The 23,731-nt window shown below is 35.5% G+C and overlaps 2 protein-coding genes across 2 annotated transcripts; one reads left to right on the top strand and one right to left on the bottom strand.

Moving 5' to 3' along the window:
* Positions 1-1,229: 1,229 nt before the first annotated feature.
* LOC141344750 (receptor expression-enhancing protein 6) lies at positions 1,230-7,475 on the bottom strand. The gene is made up of 5 exons (XM_073849644.1): positions 6,193-7,475; positions 4,851-4,944; positions 4,540-4,678; positions 1,770-1,926; positions 1,230-1,604 (listed from the first exon to the last, which is right to left on the bottom strand). The coding sequence occupies exons 1-5, from the start codon at positions 6,308-6,310 to the stop codon at positions 1,570-1,572; spliced, it is 543 nt and encodes a 180-aa protein (XP_073705745.1). The 5' UTR covers positions 6,311-7,475; the 3' UTR covers positions 1,230-1,569.
* A 4,097-nt stretch (positions 7,476-11,572) lies between these two features.
* slc1a8b (solute carrier family 1 member 8b) lies at positions 11,573-23,511 on the top strand. The gene is made up of 13 exons (XM_073848930.1): positions 11,573-11,744; positions 12,318-12,373; positions 13,262-13,512; positions 14,448-14,527; positions 15,181-15,396; positions 17,813-17,855; positions 17,946-18,156; positions 19,204-19,303; positions 19,694-19,927; positions 20,550-20,744; positions 21,996-22,130; positions 22,221-22,338; positions 22,808-23,511. The coding sequence occupies exons 2-13, from the start codon at positions 12,340-12,342 to the stop codon at positions 22,958-22,960; spliced, it is 1,770 nt and encodes a 589-aa protein (XP_073705031.1). The 5' UTR covers positions 11,573-11,744; positions 12,318-12,339; the 3' UTR covers positions 22,961-23,511.
* The last annotated feature ends 220 nt before the right edge of the window (positions 23,512-23,731 follow it).

The following is a 23,731-nucleotide window of genomic DNA, read 5'->3' on the forward strand; positions in this document are numbered from 1 at the left end:
CCATAAAGCCCAGATTGGTGAAGTGTTGCAGTGACGTTTGTTCTTCTGTAGGTTTCTCCATACATGATTATGGAGTTCAACTAGAGTGACCATCAGGTTCTTGGTCACCAGTCTAACCAAAGCTCTTCTCCATTAATTGCTCAGTTTGGCCAGGAAGCCAGCTCTGGGAAGAGTCCTGTTGTTTCAAACTTCTTCCATTAAGGGTAACGGAGACTACATGCATTTGTGAACCTTCAATGCAGAAGAATTTTTTCTTTCCCAGATGTGTGGCTTGATGCAACCCTGTTTCTGAGCTCTGCAGGCAGTTTTTTGACATCAGGGCTTGTTTTTTGCTCCGATATGCATTTTGCATATCAAACATGTGTGCCTTTCCAAATTATACCTTTTTAATTAAATTTGCCACAGGTTAACTCCAGTTTAATAACATCTACAAGCAATATGAATGCTTCTGAACTAAAGTGTCCCAGATAAGGGTATGTATAATTATGCAATAGAATAATTTTTTTTTTTTTTTTTTTTTTCTTTGTCATTATAGTGTATGGAGTGTAGATTGATGTGGAAAAAGCAGTTTAACATAAGGCAGCAACATAAAACGTGAAAAAAAGACAAAGGGGTATGAATACTTTTGCACGGCACTATGTTTTTTATTTGCACTTCTGTATATCTGTGTCAAATCAATAATATCTGCACTTTTTGTGTGTTTTTATTGACAGGCACTACTAACAATAGATGCGTCCATCTTGGTTTTTCCGACTTGTGTACTGGAACACTAGTAACTTGGATTTTATGTCAATCCCAGCTCCAACATCTAACTTCTGAAGCAAATGGTATGAAAACAAGGTGAGCCCTCAAACCCAGGAAATTCAGCAAGTTGGGCGAGACGTACACTACTTACATCACTAAAGCCATAAATAGGCTATCTAAAAGACTCTGATCAAAACATATCCTTCAAAGTCTGAAGTTCAAAGTCACAAATTAAAATACCTGTAGCTCAGCATTAGTGATCTGATCAAGCCTAAAAGCACATTACAGAAAGGGAGATATAACGCATGGACAAGCACTGACACATAAGTTTCAGACCCTTAAATTCACCATCACATATCAATACACTAAAAGAGACAAAATGATAAAGATACGCCTGTTTAACGTTTCCTGAGACACAACAGAAACATCTTAAAGTTCCAAGTAATTTGCCAAAAATAAACTATTAATACAAATTTGGAGAACAGGTTTCATATTAAGGCACAGATCTTTCCAGTTTTATTTATTAAAATACAGTGACTTCAACATTTTCTTAAATTGGTTAAAGTGCTAAAGTATAGGATGAACACAAAACAGAAATGTGAAATTAAATTAAACAGTATCCCAAGAACATCTGTGGACCATTTGAGAAGTTCAAAAACATTTAAGTAACATTTTTGGGTGATTGTGCTGCCTGGCTCAGATGCAGTTAAGATGAATATTTTCAGTGGGGTTAGTGACTTAAACAATATGCTAGTCAAAAAATAAAAAGGCAAATGTAAACACAAGGCTCCTGGTAAAATGATTCCTCATATCGCCACCTTCAAATCATTTATTCTTATCACTGTTCAGCAATGTGAAACCTGTTGGAGAAAGGCAGAGGAAAACAGAACTAAAGTTGGATCATGCAGACATCATTGCAAAACTAAATTAATAAAGTATCACAGTAAATAAGACAACCACTAATGTAATAAGAGCCTGAAAGTGAACTGATGATGGATTTCTAATGACAGGATGTTATGCTTTACCTTCCTGTGCCGCACTCTTGGCCTTTCCACTCAAGTCACTGACTACGTTGTCGAATGTTGCTTCATGTTTGAGGAAGAATGGTCTCACCACACGTGTGTATATGATCTGAGAGCCATTCCATGAGACTGGAGCCATGCACCACAGCAGAAACAGGCACTGAAATACATATGTCAACTTCACATTTGCTGGCATTGTTCTCAAAAGATATTATGCTTTAATTGTACTTTTTGTTGCCTTAAAAGGTTAGTTCACCCCAAAATGAAAAATTTTCTCATTAATTATTTACCCTCATGTTGTTCCAAACCTGTAAGACCTTTGATCATCTTCGCAACACAAGTTTAGATATTTTTGATATCTTTTTGAAATCCGAGGGTTTTCTGACCCTGCATAGACAGCAACGCAACTTACACATGCCACATTCAGGCCCAGAAAGGTAAAAAGATATTTTGATGAAATCCGAGAGCTTTCTGAACCGCAATGCAACTGACACGTTCAAGGTCCAGAAAGGCAGTAAGGACATTGTTGAAATAGTTCATGTGACATCAGTGGTTAAACCACAATGTTATGAAACTTTAACAATGTCCTTACTACCTTTCTGGAACTTGAACGTGTCAGTTGTATTGCGGGTCAGAAAGCTCTCAGATTTCATCAAAAATATCTTAATTTGTGTTCTGGTGGTGAACGAAGGACTTACTGGTTTGAAATGACATGAGAGTGCATAATTAATGACATAATTTTCATTTTTTGGTGAACTATCTTTTTAAAGTTTGATGAATGTACATTACAATGATCAACAGTGAGAGTAAAGACAATAAAAATATTTCAAATGCTTTACCTCTCCATTCCTCACCTGAAAAAATACATATCACAGTTTCCAAAAACTATTAAGCAGCAGGACTCATTTTAATTTTTATAATAATAATAAAAAAATGTTACTTGAACACCAAAACAGGATGATGTGAAGACTGGAGTAAGGGCTGCTGAAAGTTCAGCGTTGCCACCAAAGGAATAAATTACTTTTTAAAAATATATTGAAATAGAAAATAATTTAAATTGTAATATTTCACATTTCACATTTTTACTCTATTTGTAATTTTTACTCTAAGTGTAATTTTAATAAATAAAAAGAATTAGTAAAACACCCTTGATGAGCATAAGATGCTTCTATCAAAAACATCAAATCCAAACTTTTGAACAGTAGTGTATATGTATAATATCAGAGTTGAAATGCTCTAAAATGTGGTAATATTAAAACTTTGAGTTAAAGAATACAGCATTCAAATTCATCTTACAAAATAATTGAGTAAAAAAAAAAGAATTAAAAAGTGTAGTTTGAAATGTTAACCACATTCTAGGTTTACAAACACTTCTTAACTGCCATTTCTTTCCTGGTTTTGAAAATTCTTGTATTCCCCAACATACTACTAAAGAATGATCTCTTTTTTTTGTTCTTAAGCCAAAAACTAAGGAAAATTGTGATTCTTGTAAAGAATCTTCTTTAAAATCACTGTAAATATAAAAAAGGATAACTTGGGAAGATATTTTATAAATTGATTGGGTTATTTTATATTAATTGTAATTGAGCATCACAACATAACGCTATAATGCTTGTTACTTCTTCTAGGGATATGCATGAGTTCTCTGAAGTGACACCAATGACTTTATTCAACAATTCTTCTCTATAATGACGCAAAGGTGAGGCTATGCACAAATGTTCTTTGCGCACAAAAATATTCATATAGGTTTGTAAAATTACAGTTAAACCACTGATGTCACATGGACCATTTTAACAATGTCCTTACTGCTTTTATAGAACTTGATCATGGTGAGAAAGCTCTTGGATTTGATCAAAAATGTCATCATTTGTGTTCCGAAGATGAACAAAGGTCAAATGTGAGTAATTGAAAAATTTCATTTTTTGGTGAATTATCACTTTAATCTTAGCCTATAAATACAACAATTTTCTGCAACATTCATCAGACTATACATATACAGCCCGCATTCACTGTAACAGTACACACACACACACTCAACTTTGACCAACAACAATTTATCAGATAAAACAATTTTCTTTAGGAGAAGAAAAAAAAAAAAGAGAAATATGTTCTTAGGAAAATATTTGAGAACTTCTTGAGAAATTTTCTTGAGAAATTCTTTCTTGAGAAAGAACATTCTTGCAAGCATCTTGGAATTTACCTAAAAAATGTCTTGATCTCTTTCTTAAGAATATTTTTGTGAATTCTGCCCCTGATTATTTACAGTTTAGTGCTCAAACAATCGCTTGGCCTTGACATACAATTCACCTACCTCATGTCAAACTAATCAATACATGCTTTAACATCTATTCTAAGCACATCCACATCAAACTCTCCAAATTCAACGGACGTATCATGCCATAGTAAACATCTAATTAAGAATGATTTTTAATTAGGCAACTGAAATTGGAAATAAGGCATGCATATCATTTAAGATCTCAGCTCATCTTAGTCAGCTGCTACCTCATTTGTATAAATTGGCTATAAAGCATTCAGTCAAATTTAGAACAAGGATCAAAATTGAAATGAGGCTGTTGGTCGAGTTGGCAGTTAGTCAGGCATACTAAATATACACTATGCAAAACCTCTCAGCATGACCTACATACCAATACATTTACAGTCCCCCTACAGCAAGCTAATATACAACAAGGTGGATGGTTTCTAAACTCTCTCAAAAACATCCAAATACACATTAGAAGCATAAATTAAATATATTTTGATACTAAAACCTTACCTTCCCAGCATAGTAAAAGGGAAACCAAAAGAGGAAGATATCAGAGAAAAATTCAGACACACTGAAGAGTCCATAAACCACCCAGTAGGTTAGCCATTTGGTGTCATCTTCTTTATTGTTACTCTCAATGGCTTTGATGCTGCATGAGGAACAGAATGACATGTGAAAACAGGCCTGTCAATGTGGGGTGCTCTCATTATTGTGCTTCCTAAATGCTGTGCAAAAATATATATGTGGGCTTTTCCAGGTCTGGCATCTGCACCAGATGCATACTAGACAATTGTGAAGTTTGACATATCACGCATACTTACGAGGCATACGCTGGGTATACAAAACCAATCAAGTTGCAGAGGAGGGAGGCACCATATCCAAATAACAGATAGAGTGCCACAATAGTTACTGCACCTGCAGAACAAACAGAGACACATGATCACTGCCATTATTCAAATGAAGAAGTGCAAGCACTTGTATTTGGTGTTAGAGTTGACACCTAACAGGATGGAAGAAGCACAAACAATGTTTGTTTATATATGAACATAAGGCAGGTTTTCTTATTTGTGTAGTCTAGCCACTGCAATTCTGCAGATACTTGAGGACACTACATGTTTAAAAATAACCCTTTGGGAGCGGCTATTGGTAGAAGAAATTAGACCCTGAGAGATCTTACAAGAAATAGCTACACCACACATTAGACACTTCAGGGAACCAGTCGATGCAGTTGCACAGTTGGACCCAATAACGCACCTGACAATGGCACTTGACTTGTTGGATCATTTGCTTGATGCTTCTCAAACCAGCATGTGTTTTTGGTTTTAAAACAAAGAATACCAGATAAACAGATGTAAATGCAACGGGGAAGTGACAGATAGCCCTCAGGGAGAAAACTGTTCGTACGGCATCTGTTCTTGTCACACAGGCAAAGCAAAGTAATGATTAGTGACTCCTTTTTAATAATTCGAAGCTCTTTGGTGAATCGGGTGAACCGATTCTTAAAACCGTCTCTGGGTGCGGTGCGCTTCCCAAAAGTAACTGCGGTCTCAAGTTCTGTCGTTACCAAAAGAGTTAAATAGAACGACCATAGTTATCTAACGATGCTTTTTTGAAACGCACCATTTAACGAACGGACTATTCAACGAAACAAACTGAATCAACTTAAGTGGTTCTAGAATCAACAATTCATTTCAGTGAACCATGAACTCTCTCTTGATAAAATCTTAACCAAAAACCACCAAAACAACAATATTTCTGTACAACTGAACTTCTTAGAACAAAGTATATCGGAGAACGCGTAGTAGGCTAATATTAGCTTAAGTCAGAATCCGCCCAATTGTTGTTTTGTTCCGAACCAGCAGTTTTAAAAGAATCGATTCAGAGAAATGACTCGGACTTCACTGGTCTTATCAGTATGACTCCTAGAGCCCTTTGCACTCATTTGCAACATTCAGCAAGGCTTTACATATGGGTGGCTGTAACTTAAGTCACGTGTTAAAAAAATAAACTCATACTTTGCCTAAGAAAATCAATATTCGATGGTAATGTTTACAAAGAACTAATTTGACAGCTGATAGCCACAGTTTCAATGCATAATTTACGATTTATAATCCTGACTAAATAATTAAAGCAGCTTTCAAACGAAATGTTAGAACCACGTACCTGTTGCAATGTACTGTTTCTGAACTCCCGTTTTTTCCTCCAAAACCGCTAGAAAATCCGTTAACACATTTTTCTGCTTAAAAAACGCGTCGTAGCGTTCTGTAACAGTATTTAACATTTTGTCCTTCCTCGTTTATACTACACAGTGGCGGTTCTAGACAAATTTGACTAGGGGGGCCAAGGAGGGGCCAGTGTTTAACCAGAGGGGCACATTAAAAAATGACAACAAGTGATATTTAAAGATTATAAACTTTATTTTACTTTAAAATCATACAAACATTTTAGGGATGCTCATATTGACCGTTCACTGTTAATCGACAGTAAGAAGTACTATAAGTTAAACGGTTTAATTATTTTTTACGTTTGCTGCATGGTGAAAGAAAAAAATAATGTTTACTCACGGGCGCGTGTGGACACGTGCAGTGCGGCTGTTTAGACATATTTTGATGAGTAAGCACCTGCTTTACCTTCTCTTAGTTTGTGTAACTGATGTAGTAGCCTATGTGCTGCACGATAGCAACGGCGATGTTGCGTTATCAGAGAGTGAATCCATGAATAAATGAATTCAAATTCTGAATTAATTATAGTCTTAAAAGTGCGCGCTCCCCTTACAATCACTGGAAAGCTGTCACTCATACATTACTGTAGTTCATCGCAATCTCTCAAAGTTAATAAAAGGTAATGAAATCACATTTACACGGTACAATTAATCTCTTATTTACATCATGTCTACACTTTCTTTGTTTTAATGAGAGAGTTCTCAGAGGTGTAGAGTTTCAGCAGAACTAAACCGGCACTTGATCACAATGAACAGCTGTATATTTTTATTAACTAACGTTAACAAAGATTTTACAAAGCCATTTACAAACTTGATTTAATTATCAGTGTGAAAAACAAAAGTAACACGGTTTTGTGCAAGAACAACAAGTCACTCACGAAATGAAATTGTTTTGCTTACTTTCGACTCTTGCAACAGGAGAAATAAATCGTAGCTCCTCTATCCGAGAGTAGTTCTAATTGTTGCTGCAGTGTTTGTGTGCGCCGCTCTTATTTACCCATTTAAGTAGAACGATGCGTCGCATTAGTTCCGCTTTTGGCGCTCGTGTGTAAAACCATAATTAATTTATTTTATTTTATTTGGTCAGTACGGGGGGGCCACAGGGGTGGCCAAGGACATGTCTACAGGGGCACGGGCCTCCCTTGGCCTCCGTGTAGAACCGCCACTGATACTACAACACAATGTAGTGAACAAGACCAGAATTGTAAACAGTTTTCCAAGCCAACTAAACTAACACTGTACTTGCGGAAAGTTTGTCCCCTCGCAGCAGACCAGCAGCACTGGACTGGCTCATTACAGGCGGCCACTACGCGGCTGCGCACAAAATCTACGGCGGCCAATGGAATCTAATACAAACATATGATTCCACCTCCCTCACAGGTGATTACGATTCTGTTGAAATGCTGAGTAGGGAGTTGTGCTTTTGACTGAGAGCACGATTGTTTTGAAGGAAGGAGGCGTGTTGGAAAGCTTTTGATGAAAGAATGGATTTCTTTTTTTCAGAAGAAACGTGCTCCTACATTTTCCTCACTATGTATCCGCTACAATCCTGGCATTAGGCATATAAACGGAATGCGAATAAATTAAAATTTCTATATTACATTTCGAAAGTTTAGGGCCAGTCCAGTCCAAAAGACTTTTGCCATGAGTTCCCTCAGACTACAACGACATATTAACTTGTCCTTGTGTTATCATCTCATTACGTAGAAACAAAAATTTCAAAATTCACGTTTGAGATTTGTTTGTATGTGATATATTGATTTAACTTATAAATACCACCATCATAAAAACCCATAGGAAAATTAAAGGGAACCCAAAGCTCTGATAGTCATATGAACAGCTCTAATGGGCTATGTGATTAAGCCATCCTACATATTGTCAATATCAATTGATCTGTCAATATGCCATTAATCTTCAGTTTTAAAACACCTAACTGGGTTTCATAAAATGTCTTATGCACTTGGTTTAGCTGTTTATTTCAAACTTGCCAGGGGAGGGTGCTCTCCTCTTCGTTCATGATGTCCCTATTCATGTAGTTTACTACAATTGTCTGTGTTGGTCTCATTTTATTAATATTGTCCTAAATGAAATGCTCTTTTAGGTGCTGGATAAGTCTTTTGATTGAATGTCTACGCGTTTATTTACAAAATTATTTCAGGGAAGACAGGACATCAGGTAATATGACACACATGAGAGATTTTTAATGATTTATTGCCCTTACATAACAATAACAGCCATTAATAATTGCCACAAGTCTATGTGTCATTCGGTAAATTCAATTCAGGGTCATTTGACGTCTTAGTAAAAATCTAGGCAAACGTCTTTGTAACATCTTTATTAAGATTATGAGCCACCTTAAAAAGCATTTTTATTATTCTGTATTTTAGAATTCTATATTCTAGGTCTATATTATTGCAAAATGACTTTTATTAATTATTTGTGAGGGTCTGTTTTAAGTTTTTTCAAAAGTAATTTCGTAACACATTTGATAAGTCAGTTACCTGGATGCCTGGCTATATTGGAGATGTTCAGATGTAAACAACAGCAATGTACTGCACGGTTAATGTACTAGTGAATACGTTGTTATGTTAATTTATGCTGTGTAAACCACAGAAAAATGTGTTGAAGCTGATAAATCATATAGAAAAGGACTTAGTAAGTAGAAAAGGGCACAATATTTTGACCAACTAAAGTTAATAGGTGGTAAAGATATGTACAAGCAGTATTAATTAAGATATTAGCCTGATATTTCACCTACATGGCTGAAAATGATAAGAACAAACATCAATGTTGTCAAGATTCTTGCCCTGGAAATCCTGGTTCAGTTTGGCCAAACAATGGTTCCTCCATTTTTTTGCACTCCCGGTCCGATTAGTAGAGCCCAAAACATGACATTAAGTGACCATTTTCAGCAGCAATAATCAGCAACATATGCAAGTTTTGTTTGGTTCAGTGGCATTGCTTACATTCAGTGCTGCCAATATGGCCGATTGTTGGCGTGTCATGTAAACACTCTGTTGCTTCTATCAGAACTCAAGGCCCTGTTTTGTTAGAGCAGATTGGTTTGGCAGATTTTAAAACACCAGTCTGACAAATTATTGAATTGATTAATTAATGAATTAAAAATGCTGCTCAGAAAGTATACGAGGTGATTGGTACTAGTAACCATATGATCACCAGACATCTTATATATGACAAGCATTTAGCTTATTACTCTTTCCAAATATTGCTGTGAGGAGACAAGGTGAATAGATATCCACAAATATCCCAAAAAACAGATTTCAACTGCCAATAAGATTACATGCGCTAAGAAAATTATACTAATACCTTTGGGTAGATTATCATTATTGGTTTTAGCAGCACTGAAAGCTTTTGTGTTGAATTAGGATGTGGTAATATGAAATCCAGATATTAATCTCTTAAGCCATTTATACACCTGGCTGACTTACACCATTGTTTGATCAAATAGATAAACAAGCATAAAGAATTTAACAGATTTACTGTGATTTAATGTAAATAATTTAGTCGTAAATCATATTAAAGTGTGATTTTTTTTGGTTTTCTGTCCTCTGATTTTATTTCAGTTTTGTTTCGCCTATTGCACTTTTTGTTGAGGTTAGGCCAGCATTAATCCATTTAATACTCCTCCCAGTATTAAAACACCTCTGAACCACGCACACCGCTGAATTTAGTTGATCTATAATAGTTGTGTGTCTGAGTTAAAAGAGACTATCGCGTGTCTGCACATCTCCTGACTGCACATCTCCATCTCATAATGCCAACAATGTCACTAAACGGGACAGGCTTGTGTACCCTAACTCTTAAAAACTCATCAGGCCAAATTGCAATGGATAACAACACCACATTGTGCCTGCAGAGGATGTGCTAATTGTCCAGAAGACTTAATCCTCTTTTCATAGAATTGGGGAAGACTTTTTTACCTGATAATTAGCACCACCATTGCCCATACTGTGTGAATCTGTGCCTCATTCATTACTGTATGTTTAATATCTCTGTACATCTAATACCAAATGGATTTAGAGCATAGGTATACATTATGATCTGAAAAGCATTTTTTTGACTGAGTATCAGTCTACCATAACAGTGTTTACAGTTGTCATTCACTTATCTAATCGTGTCACACATAGTCAGTGACAAATTATTTTTCAGTGTCTCCATTCCTGTGTGCTTTACGCAGGGTAAAGTGGTGTGACGTCAAAACTGTTGCAGTGATTATTTAAGTTGACAATGCAGTCAGTAAATATATCCGCTCCTAGTAAATGGATTAGTATTTGATCGCACCCGGGACACCGCTGTCGTCACCTGTGATGGTTTCCGTTACATTTAGAGAAAGTCCAGCCTCTCAAGTCTACTCCGATTCCGCATGTAGTGGGTGAGTCAGCTTCCTATGGAGAAATCAATGATATTTGCATGTACATAATGAAATGATCTATACACGTTATTTTTCCGGAAGAATGGCATTTGCAAATTTTGTAGGTCTGGCTTCCGGTCTCATCCGTGTCCAGCTATTTTTAGCTGTACAAAACAGCTCGTTTTGCTGCTTGATTTTGCTGATTGGTCTGTCTTACCATATTCATTTAATGTATTATCTTAATTATGAACACACTGGTTTGTAGTGCAAACAGTTTTACTGTTTACTGCACATTGTTATTCTTCTCTTTATTTCCCTTTAGAGTCTCAGCCATAGGCTTACTCCCGCTTTGATGAATAAGGTGGATACACTGTAACATGAACACTGAAATTTATTTGAATACAAAGATTTAGGCCTACTTATTGTAGTTTTTGGGGAGGTTATTTGCTATTTATTTATGCTATTTATATACAGTTGAAGTCAAAGGTTTACACCTTGTAGGATCTGCAAAATGTGAATTATTTTACCAAAATAAGAGGGATCATACAAAATGCATGTTTGTTTGTTTTTTTAGTACTGACCTGAATAATATATTCCACATAAAAGACATTTACATATAGACCACAAAATAATAGTTGAATTTAATAAAATGACCCCCATTCAAAAGTTTACATGCACTTGATTCTTAATATTGTGTTGTTACCTGAATGATCCACAGCTGTTTTTTTGTTTTTGTTTTTTTAGTGATTGTTGTTCATGAGTCCCTTGTTTGTCCTGAACAGTTAAACTGTCTGCTGTTCTTCAGAAAAAAATGTTCAGGTCCCCAAGATTCTTTGGCTTTTCACATTTCTGTGTATTTGAACCCTTTCCAACAATGACTGTATGCTTTTGAGGTCCATCTTTTCACACTGAGAACAACTGAGGGACTACTACAGAAGGTTCAAATGCTCACTGATGCTTCAGAAGGAAAAAATCATGCATTAAGAGCTGGGGGTGTAAACTTTTGAACAAAATGAAAATTGTACATTTTTCTTATTTTGCCTAAATATCTTTTTTCTCTCTCTCTCTCTCTCTCGATAACTGCCCTTCAGAAGCTACAGAAGATGTTTCCCAGAAGACAAAGTAAGTGAAATTTACCCTGATCTTCAAATTCTAAAAGTTTTTACCCCAGGATCTTAATACATAATATTTCCTTCTCAAGCATCAGTGAGTGTTTTAACCTTCTGTAAGGTTGCATATGAATCCCTTAGTTGTCCTCAGTGTGAAAAGATGGATCTTATAATCATACAGTCATTGTTGGAAAGGGCTCAAATACACAAAAATGCTTAAAAAAAAAAAAAAGAATTTGTGGGACCTGAGGGATTCTATTTGAAAGCAGTTTAACTGTTCAGGACAAAGAAGGGATTCATGAACAACTATCACTAAACAAAAAAAGTATTAAGAATAAAGTGTATGTTAACTTTTAAACAGGGTCATTTTTATAAATTCAACTATTATTTTCTCTTGTGGACTATGTAAATGTCTTTTATGTGAAATATCTTATTCAGGTCAGTACTAAATAAAAAATAACATGCATTTTATATCTCTCTTATTTTGATAAACTTATTAACATTTTGCAGAATTCTGCCAGGTGTATGTAAACTTTTGACTTCAACTGTATATCTTGTTTAAAAGCATGTTACTTTTACCTTTCAGAACCCAAACAAATCTTCATTTTATGGACTGGACTGGAGTCCTTCCAATGCCGTCTGGTAATTAAATCAATACCCGCAGTACACGCCAATGTTGGAAATGCCTGTAGTGCAGCGGCAGAAATCCCATTAAGGCATGACGTTCAAACTAATAAGGGGCATGTCCTTTATCTCCGAATAGCCTCCACCCCATGTGTTCTAAGTAAAAGTAGTACAGCCATGAAAAGCTGTCAAAACTAAAGAACATCCTTTTTCCATGTGAGCTAGAACTGCTGTAGGAAAAGGACAAATTGACAGCAATTTAATGCATTTAACTCACTCTTCTGAACTGCTCCTCTCCTTTGTGTGGTGTAATTATATATTGTTATACGACTGGATGATTTAATTGTGGCTCTATTAAAGTAACATGACCTATTCAGTAATATATTTTTTAAGATTCTCTAGTCTTGATGGATCTACTTACATACTCTTAAAACTGATTACACAAAATTTGATTTGATTACATAAAACTGTTTTGGTTTATGTTTAATATATTTTTAAACTCAAAACTAATTGAAGCTGTGGTTAGTGCATAGGTTCCAGATGTTCAGCTGTGAATTTGAGCGTGGCCTGCTCAGTCTTCCTCCAGATGGAAATGTGAAATTTTCATTATTCGTGCAATGTCACCTTGTTTTAAATAAACCATGACTTTTTAAACTCGCATTGATTTGAAACTGACCCCACACTGACCTTGGCCTCGTATTCTAGGATTAGTGCTTCACCACTTTATCTTTCCACAGTCAATGGCCTCCAGACTCTGACTAGGTTCTTTTAATACCCTTATTCCTTATAATCGCCTCTGACTGTGCTGTCGTGAAGGCAGTGGTTTGGATCTATACTTGATTGCTTAATCTGTTGTTAGAAAAGGTTTACACAGAAAGTCTCTCGCAACACATCCTGCCCACACAGGTCTTAGGATGGATGAGAATCGGAGCAGCTCAAGGCCCGCATCTTCCCAGGGCCATTCCCCACCTGCGAGCCCCTTGAGAAACATGGTGGAATATTTCAAGAACCTTATCATGAACTCAATATCTCCAAAGTTTCGCGAATGGTTAAAGGACTACTGCAAAAGGAACGGCTTGCTCACCTTATCAGTGTTAGCAGTGATGTCTGGCTGTGTGGTGGGATTCACATTAAGAAGCTTGAACTTGTCAACACAGGTAACATGGAACATAAAGCTTGTTTTTTTATGTTTGTGGGTTTTTGAATAGATTGGGGAGGGGGGGGGGGTGCATTTCTTTCTTTTTTTCATTAGAACAGAGAAGTTAAAAGGTGCTCATTTAAAATTTAAATTGTGTGTGGCTTATAAAAATATATGCTCCAGCAACTTAACATTAAGTACAGCCATTATAGTAATTGAATAAAAGAATGTTCCGGATTTGCACAGACAATTTAGACTCATCACTAAATGAAAAAGCTAAGTTTACAGTAATGCACTTACATTGAAAATCTACAGGACAAAGCAGTGCGCATGCAGGAAAAATACACACTGTAGCCACAAAACCTTAACATTATTCATAGATAACATGGTAAAATCACTTATTAATCATATGCACTGTTTACATAAAATAAGTGCATCAGAAATTCATAACCATAAGTGGAAGGGCAGCTGCTAAAAGGACGATATAGAAAACTAAAACAAAAAACACAACGTAACAACATTTTGTAAAGAAGAACCAAGAAGGGCTTTAATAAAAAAAAATTCTAAAAACTGAGGGATGACTTAAAATATCGGTCGTACCACATTTGCTGTCAGTAGTGTTTTGCTATCTTTAGAAGGTGGAACATTTTTCATTTTAAGTTGTTTTTGATGACCTTTGCTCTTGAAGTCTGGTAAAAAATATAAAATATACACACATTTCTGTTGCATGTATACTCAAAACTATGTCTTATTCATGTAACATCTGACTTTGTTATCCATAAATAAACTCCAAACTGCTTACAAGGTCAGCTAAGGAGAAACACACTTTAGAAAAGTCAACTGACGTAATTCTTCAGGAATATTACAGAAATAATAAATATTGAAATTCTAGTAGAGTTTAAATATTTGAAATTAATTTAGTCACTAAAAGCCATGTTTTCTCTTTCCCCTCAGGCAAAAATCTACTTTTCTTTTCCTGGAGAACTTCTAATGAGAATGCTGAAAATGTTGATTCTTCCTCTCATCACATCCAGGTAACTACACACCAGTGGCTTTTATTTTATTCAAGATGTCAGCATTCCTGAGACCAAACATATAGACTGTATTTGACATTTTTGAGAAAACAACAAAATATCATCTATCAGAAAAAAAAAACGTTTGATCATGAGAAATGCTTAATTTCTGACATTTTAAAACCTTTTCAGTAAATACTGGGATAGTTGATTGTTACATAAGACATATTATAAAGTCTAAAATTTGAAAAACACTTGAAACATATTATAGATTATGGAAATAAATTGCAGTCAGCCATTATTAAAACTGAAAAGAAACTTATCTGCAATTAGTGGAGGCAGCTATCCACCTTATATTTTTCCTGTAAGAGCTGGAGCAGCCATTTGTAAATTTTACGGGTCTAGCTTCCGGTCTCTTCCATGTCCAGCTATTTTTAGCTGTACGAAACAGCTAGTTTTGCTGCTTGAAATTGCAAATTGGTGTGTCTCTTATCAAATGTAACGTGTTATCCTAATTATGAACGCACTGGTTTCTAGTGCAAACAGTTTTACAGTTAACTGCATGTTGTTATTCTTCTCGATAGCGCCCGTAGACTTACGTCCGCACTGAAGAATAAGGTGGATATGTGAGAATATTTAAAATAATGATTGAAACGCCAACACTTTCCTTACAGTTTAATGTCTGGCTTGTCTGCTATGGACACTAAGGCCAGTGGACGCCTGGGCCTTCTCACCATCACATATTACCTGTGGACTACCTTCATTGCTGTAATTGTGGGGATTATTCTGGTACTGATCATTCATCCTGGAACCGGCACTGAAAAAGAGGGACATAAAGCCGCAGGAGGGCCAGTGATGACGTCTGCCGATGCCCTGCTTGATTTGATCAGGTATTATTCAGAATAATATTAGAACCTACCTCTCAGTTTTTGGCAGAAACAGTGTAAAGAGAAGGGGACGGACCACTTCTAGAAAAATGAACAAAATATGGGAGCTGTAGGAAAGGAAGTCCCGGCCTTCAGTTATAAGTCAGCCAGTCAGCTTATTAGCACAGGTGGAATTTTGTTTCATTGCACTCCAAATGCAAATACACATTAGCTAGAGAAACGTGAAACCTGTTAGATGTATTGGTTATTTTAAATATGTTATTTATGTTTCTCTATTCAAGCAGAAAACAACTATACTTTACTCCTTAGTCATCCTTAGTGAGGCAGAAAAGGACTGTTTTTTAACATTTTTTTTTTTTCAAAAAAGTCCCTTTTTAAGGTAAGTCAGTCCAGTGTCTAGGGTCATTGTCAAGATGGCCGTCTAGGGATTTTGTTGAAGTGTGGTGTTGGACAAAAATTTAGACAAACAAGCTTTATGTCTTCGCCATTATCGTTATTTCTTTAAAGTCAATGTAAATGAAATTAGATTCTATTTACGTTTCTAATTCCTTAGGCTAATTTTGATCTTAATGTTTCTTTCTCGATGTTATTACGAATCATCAGTGTTTTTTGTCTTTAAAATGGTAAATCAGAATATAACAACTTGGTCAGTTTTTTTCCACCTCACTTACATCGTGTCAACATCGGAAGCGACAACTGTCCAACAACAGCTATCGGCACTGGACTCGACAAAGCGGACGCTGCAAATCATTTGAACTTTGTGTCAATACATCAAAAATAAAATGAGACATCAAATTATTTGTTGAGTCATGTCAGGCCGGGCCGCATCCAGTGAGTGTAGACAGCTTTTGCCATATCGCTTCGCTCGTATCCGTAGTAGACAAGGTGTTAGGTAAAAATATAGTGAATATAGCATTAATAATAGACTAATAAACTAATAGACAAAAAGCCAGTTAAACACTGTTTCAGCAAACTAGCATGCGCATTCTGGTATATAACATTCACTTTACAAAATCCAATTAGTTTCCCTTCCCTTAGTTCTGCCCTGCATTATTTTTCAATTTGTTTTTATATCTTTTATATCTTATATCAAAAGTTTTTATATCTTGTATAAAATATGTGACCCTGAACCACAAACCAGTCATAATGGTCAATTATTTAAAACTGATATTTATAAATAATCTTAAATCTTAATAAATAAGGATAGAACTGTCACACTCTGGTGGGTTGAGGAGTGGAGATGGAGGAGGAGAACCGGAGTAAATGAATAAATAAAGTTTATTAAACAAAACACTGAAAATGATTACAAACAAACAAAAACCGGGAGCAAGAAACGAGCACTTGTAACGTTATCGACGGACAAGGGGTAGTGAGCAGACACAGACTTAAATACACAAAAGACAGGGCGTGGTTACAAAGGAGATAACAGTATGACGAGGGGGAAATACAAATATGGGCATGATCAAACCAAAAGGAACTAAACACTAGGGGGAGACAAGGACTAAACCATTATCAAGGAAAAATAGGGGAAAAAACACTAGGAAAACAGAGCAGAACAGGACAAAACACAGACATAAACCTGACAAGAACAGTATTTGGCCAAGATACAACTATTTAAAAATCTGAGGGTGCAAAAAAATCTAAATATTGAGAAAATCACCCAAATTGTCCAAATGAAGTTCTTAGCAATGCATATTACTAATCAAAAAATTAAGTTTTGATATATTTACAGTAGGACATTTACAAAATATCTTCATGGAACATCTTTACTTAATATCCAAATGTTTTTGGCATAAAAGAAAAATAATTTTGACCCATACAATGTATTTTTGGCTATTGCTACAAATATACCAGTACTACTTAAGGCTGGTTTTGTAGTCCAGGGTCACATATCTGTACTTTATTTAGTATCCTATTCAAAAAACAAACTGTAAGCAGTTCATTTTAGTTTTATTGATCAGTATAAGAAGCGCATTAAACTTACATAACCGCTTTCGAGCTGTAGTCAAGCTTTCAAAGGTTAAGCTTCGCTTTTGCTCTATACTGTCACTGGACAGAAGGATTGGAATTAGGTATATTTAGAGAGCTACTTAAGAGGATGTGAATGACACGGCTTTTCCAGAATGCGAAAGATGCTCCTGAGCTCCAGACCAGATTTAATTGGATTGTAGTCAGGGACACGCCAGTAGAATTGGTGCTTTATAAATAAAGCATTAGCTGATAGCCTCTGAGATAAATAACACCTAGCAGGCCATGACACAGCCTTGTACAATACTCAAATCTAGTGATTCTAAAACAAACAATTTTGTGTTGATGTTTTGGCCTCAGAAAACTGTCTAATAATAGTCGTATACTCAGGACAACTAACTGTTTTGCTAAAAGGTCCATGATTGTGAACAGTTTTTTGTTTTTTCAACAGGAACATGATTCCATCCAATCTGATTGAAGCCACATTTCAGCAGGTGAGAAACACACGAAGAACCAAGTAAATAAACTAATCATCTACAGTGTTTTGTATCTAATTCCTCTCCATCTGTGCTCTTCTGTTTCAGTATAAAACAGAGCTTGTGCCCAATTTTAAAAACAGTGCAAAATCATCACAAGCCAACTTTGTGTACATCATGCCAGACTATGAAAACCCCAAGATGGGTCACCCAGTGTTTCTTGAACTCACTCCTCCGCCTGAAATCCTCTACAAGATTGTACCAGGGAAAAGCAATGGGATGAATGTGCTAGGAATTGTCATTTTCTCTGCCACTATGGGTGCGTATAGAAGAGAACTGTCATATATTGCACTATAAAGCTGAAAAGATCATCTTAGGCCAGATTAAGCTCCTTACTGTTGATTTAGGGTTATGGTGAAGGAGTTCACCATTAAAACTAGCTGTTTATAACTGGTTAAACTACTTGAAAAGCCTAATGGGAACACCAGTATACCAGCATCCCATGTTGGGGACTAGCATCCAAAATGGTGACCATCAGTGTTGATTTTGTTTCAGTCGGACAGCAAAGATGTATTGTACAATTTAAACTCTTAGATCAACATTAAAGAGTTTTTGCAACTTATTTACTGAAACAGGATATTTAAAAAGAATTAACAAAAATTGCAATTCTGTTATTAATTACTCAAACTCGTGTCATTCCAAACCCATAACACCTTTGTTCATCTTCAGAACACTAATTAAGATATTTTTGATGAAATCCAAGAGCTCTCTGCGTAAACAGCAACGCAACTCACATGTTCAAGACCCAGAAAAGTAGCAAGGACACTGTTAAAATAGTCCATGTGACATCAGTGGTGCAACTGTAATTTTATCAAGCTACGAGAATACTTTTTGTGCACAAAAAAAAAAACGAAACAAAAATAACTTTATTCAACAATTTCTTCTCTTCCGTGTCAATCTTCAAAGCAAGTTTACGATGCTGACGTTCTGACAGAACCTGGATGCGTTGAGCCTTGTTTACGAGCAGAAGAATGCACACACGCATGTCAAAGACTGACACGGTAGAGAAGAAATTGTTGAAAATCATTATTTTTGTTTTCTTTGCACACAAAATATGTTCTCATAGCTTCATAATATTACGGTTGCATTGCTGTCTATGCAGGCTCAGAAAGCTCTCGGATTTCATCATAAATATCTTAATTAGTGTTCTGAAGACGAATGAAGGTCTTACGGGTTTGGAACGACATGAGGGTGAGTAATTGATGACAGAATTTTCATTTTTGGGTCAACTATCCCTTTAAGTCCTTGCTAAATAAAAGTACTAATTAAAAAAAAATCACTGACCCCCTTTTTGTTGCCTCCCCAGGTCTCCTGCTTGGTAGAATGGGATCCAGAGGTTCACCCTTAGTGAATGTGTGTCTTTGCATCAATGAATGTGTCATGAAGATCATCAATGCTGCTATGTGGTAAGTAAAAAAGGATTAGTTCATCCAAAATGAACTACCTGTGACTAGATATTTGTAATTTCAACTATGATAACTATGTATTGGACATACTACACATAACTACAAGGACATGTCATGCAAACCTATTAAAGTACCATGTGACTGACCAATAAAGCAGAAACCCAGACCAAAACAAATGAAGAGCCAGCTGTCTCTTACATCAGCGTAATAGTTTAAAAACAACTCTAAGCCTCCTTATTCTACTAAATGGGGTTGGCAGTGGAAAGGTGTTCTGATCTAAGAGAGTCAAGCCAGCTGAAAAGCTGATTTAGTCAGTCAGTAATGCATTTAAATCACAGTTAAGTGCAATAAGCAAATTATAAATATAAATTGTTTTTGTTTTTTGTACAGGTACTTCCCATTTGGAATTGTATTTCTGGTTGCTGGGAAGATCTTAGACATGCATGATCCTGCGGTCCTTGCGGAGAAGCTGGGGATGTACTTCATGACTGTTCTGGCAGGACTGTTCGTCCATGGTGTGATTTTGCTGCCGCTGTTCTTCTTCCTGTTCACCAGGGAAAACCCCTTTAGCTATATCCGTGGCCTCCTCCAGGCTCTGGTTATCGCTTTGGCAACTTCATCCAGGTAAGGAAGCTGGTTTGAACAGCCTTTCAGCTTGCCGCAACACAAACACGATGTTAATTCATGATCTATTTCAGGGAATAGTTTCACTGAATCACATTAAATTAAATAATTAAAGTGTTTTTCTTCCAGTGTACTAAATGATTATTAAGGGATAGTTCACCCTAAAATGAAAATTCGGTCATTAATTACTCGCCCTCATGTCGTTCCAAACTCGTAAGACCTTCATTCATCTACGGAACACAAATTAAGATCATTTTGATGAAATCCGAGAGCTTTCTGACCCTGCAGAGACAGCAACACAACTACCACATTCAAGGCCTAGAAAGGTAGTAAGGACATTGTTAAAATAGTCCATGTGACATCAGTACTTTTATAAAGCAATGAGAATACATTTTGTGTGCAAAGAAAACAAAAATAACTTTATTCAACAATTTCTTCTCTTCTGTGTCATTTTCTACTGTGCATTTATGCGATTACCACAGTGAATTTATTAATGACAGAATTTTCATTTTTGGGTGAACCATCGCTTTAACATTTAGAATTCTAAAATTTGAAATAAGCAACAAATGGTTTTATTCTTTATAAAGTAATTTGCATATTTAAATAATCCTTCTCTCTCCAGTTCAGCTACTCTGCCCATAACAATGAAGTGCTTACTGGAAAACTGCCATGTGGATCGGAAAATCGCTCGATTTGTACTTCCTGTGGGTGCTACTATCAATATGGATGGCACAGCGTTATACGAAGCAGTGGCAGCCATCTTCATTGCCCAGGTCAATGAGTACGAGCTTGACTTTGGACAACTTGTTACTATTAGGTAAAGTATTTCAGTTACATTCAGAATAATATATTACGTGCCGTATAAAAGTTTGGGATCAGTAATATTTGTAATGTTTTTTTTATGGAGTCTCTCATGCTCTTATGCTGATCAAAAATACAGAAAAAAACAGTAATATAGTGAAACAGTATTGCAATTTATAATATTGTTTTCTTATTTTAATATACTTTAAAATATAATTGATTTCTGCTGTATTTTGATCAGCCATTACTCTAGTCTTCAGTGTCACATGATCCTTCAGAAATCTTTCGAATATGCTGATTTATTATCAATGTCGAAACTGTTGTTCTGCTTAATATATATATATTTTTTGAATCTGTGATACTTTTCTTCTTTGATGAATACAAAATAAATAGCATTTATTCAAACTGGAAATCTTTTCTAACAATACAATCTAAGTTTTTACTCTCACTTTGTATCCATTTAACATCCTTGCTGAATAAAAATATTAATTTCTTCAAAAAAAAGTTAGAAAAAAATGACTAAACTTTTAAATAGTAGTGTATATTGTAACACAAAATGTCTGTTTTGAATAGACACTGTTCTTTTATCAAAGAATCCTGCAAAAAAGTATCACAGGTCCCAAAAAATATTAAGCAGCAGAACTGTTTCCAACATTGATTATAAATCAGCATATTAGAATGATTTCTAAAGGATCATGTGATACTGAAGACTGGAGTAATGATGAGTAAATTCAGCTTTGCTTCACAGGAATAAATTATATTTTAAACTATATTAAAATAGAAACCTCTTTTTTTAAATTGCAACAATATTTCACAATTTTTTTTATCTGTATTTTTGATCAAATAGATGCAGCCTTGATGAACATAAGAAACTTCTTTAAAAAGCATAACAAATCTTACTGATCCCAAACTTTTGAACTTTTTGGCAGTGTATTAGCAGTCGAAAGTTTGGAATAATTAAAAAAAAAAATGTTTTTTGAAAAAAGTCTTATGATGACTTATGATTAACCAAGGCTGAATTTATTAATGAAAAAAAGTAAGAACATTAATGTTATAAAATATGGAAAATGGAAAACAAAAAAATATTGCTTTTAATTTGTATTATTTCACAATATTACTGTTTTTACTTTATTTTTGATCATATTGATTTGGAATAAAACATTCGAATCTTTTATTTCAAACTTTTAACCACTAGTGTACAGTGACACAAAGCTGCATGTACCAATGAAAGCTGCATGTGACTTGACGTTCGTCTTTCTATTCTCAGTATCACAGCTACAGCGGCAAGTATCGGAGCAGCTGGAATCCCTCAGGCTGGTCTTGTTACCATGGTTATCGTCCTTACCTCAGTGGGTTTGCCTCCAGATGACATCTCACTTATTGTAGCTATCGACTGGATCCTGTAAGTACAACCGATTTAATACACTTAAATACTACCGCATATACACACATAACTCAATAAAAGTCAATCTCACGCATTGTTTTTCATCAGGGACCGATTTCGAACAATGATCAATGTGCTTGGAGACGCATTAGCCGCAGGAATCATGGCTCATCTGTGTAGAAAGGACTTCCAGAAAGACATCCCATCCACAACCAACTCAGAGAGAGTAAGATATATTCAGCATTTGCTCATTTATATGTGACCCTTGACCACAAAACCAGTCATAAGGTTTTTTTTTTACTATGTTTTAGATTTGTACAAAATCTGAAAGCTGAATAAATAAGCTTTCCACTGATGTATGGTTTGTTAGGATAGGAAAATATTTAACCAAGATACAACTTTCTGAGAATCTGGAATTTGAGGGTTCAAAATAAAGTTCTTAACAATGTTAGCAAAGTTTTGATATATTTATAGTAGGACATTTCATGGAACGTGATCTTTACTTAATATCCTAATGACATTAATTAAGTACAATGTATTGTTGGCTATTGCTACAAATATAGGGGTCCTACTTGCAACTGGTTTTGTGGTCCAGGGTCACATATATCTATATTTCTTACTAGAAAATAAGCAAGTATCGTTACAGTCGTTGCTTATTTGACAGCTGCATAATGGCCATATTTTGTCTCTTACAGAGAGATACAGTGATTTCTTTTGGAAACCAAAGCGTGCAGAGTTTTCCCACATCTGAGGTTCCACTTCTGGCAAACAGAGACTACATTTTAGAAGTTGTCGGTGATCAGGTGATTGAGAGGCCGACTACCTGCTATAATCTCTGCCAAGTCTAACTTTGACAGATGATACTAAGCAGGAACAGAAGTTGCCTTGACTTCACAAAAACCTTCCCCCTTTGTTACATGTTTGTGCCATTCTGTATTTCTACATCACAGATGCTACTGTTACCTGAAGTGTTGCCTTTGGGGAACTTGAAAAATTAGGACATTTGGGTGCTTTCGACACCTTAACATGGGCGTTATAAATGTTCATTTTTGAAAATGTTCATCTTCTAGAATTGCCTTAAAATGCAATAGTTAATGACAGACCACAATAATAATAATACTAGCACAACTACAAAACCACATCCATAAAAGAAACATTACGCAACTAGTAAGTCGACTGGGACTCCAGATATGGATCATCAGTTGCCTTGTCATACAGTTTACGGTGACGACAAAAAAAAGGATTTGTATTGACTGTAAGAACAGAGATGGTGTCATTCTTCATTATGTTCATGTGCACCATTCCTGTCTTTAATTCATTTGGGATGGCAATTAGATTATCCTGTTTGAATGAGTCGTTGTACACTGTAATTGTTTATTTTCTTAATAAAAAATGAAAAATTCAACATTGCGTTGTTATTCTTGCTGTAAAAGAACAAGAACTACTGGTTATTGGTTTATACTTTATACCGAAAACCTTCTCTAATCACAAACCAAAACGGTGACCCTGGACCACAAAACCAGACATAATGGTACATTTTTTGATATTGAGATTTATACATCATCTGAAAGCTGAATAAGCACGCTTTCCATTGATGGTTAGTTAGGATAGGACAATAT

This window comes from Garra rufa, chromosome 10, assembly GCF_049309525.1.
Source record: "Garra rufa chromosome 10, GarRuf1.0, whole genome shotgun sequence".
Taxonomy (NCBI): domain Eukaryota; kingdom Metazoa; phylum Chordata; class Actinopteri; order Cypriniformes; family Cyprinidae; genus Garra; species Garra rufa.

Bases quoted from the DNA above. Each gene is read 5' to 3' on its own strand.
- slc1a8b (XM_073848930.1), top strand. From the start codon at position 12,340: ATGGACTGGACTGGAGTCCTTCCAATGCCGTCTG. The intron at 12,374-13,261 runs GTAATTAAATCA...CTGCCCACACAG, and splicing joins AGTCCTTCCAATGCCGTCTG to GTCTTAGGATGGATGAGAAT. The intron at 22,131-22,220 runs GTAAGTACAACC...GTTTTTCATCAG, and splicing joins GTAGCTATCGACTGGATCCT to GGACCGATTTCGAACAATGA.
- LOC141344750 (XM_073849644.1), bottom strand. From the start codon at position 6,310: ATGTTAAATACTGTTACAGAACGCTACGACGCGTTTTTTAAGCAGAAA. The intron at 1,927-4,539 runs GTAAGGTTTTAG...TATGTATTTCAG, and splicing joins CCTTTTACTATGCTGGGAAG to TGCCTGTTTCTGCTGTGGTG. The intron at 1,605-1,769 runs GTAAAGCATAAC...TTTCTCCAACAG, and splicing joins CAAGAGTGCGGCACAGGAAG to GTTTCACATTGCTGAACAGT.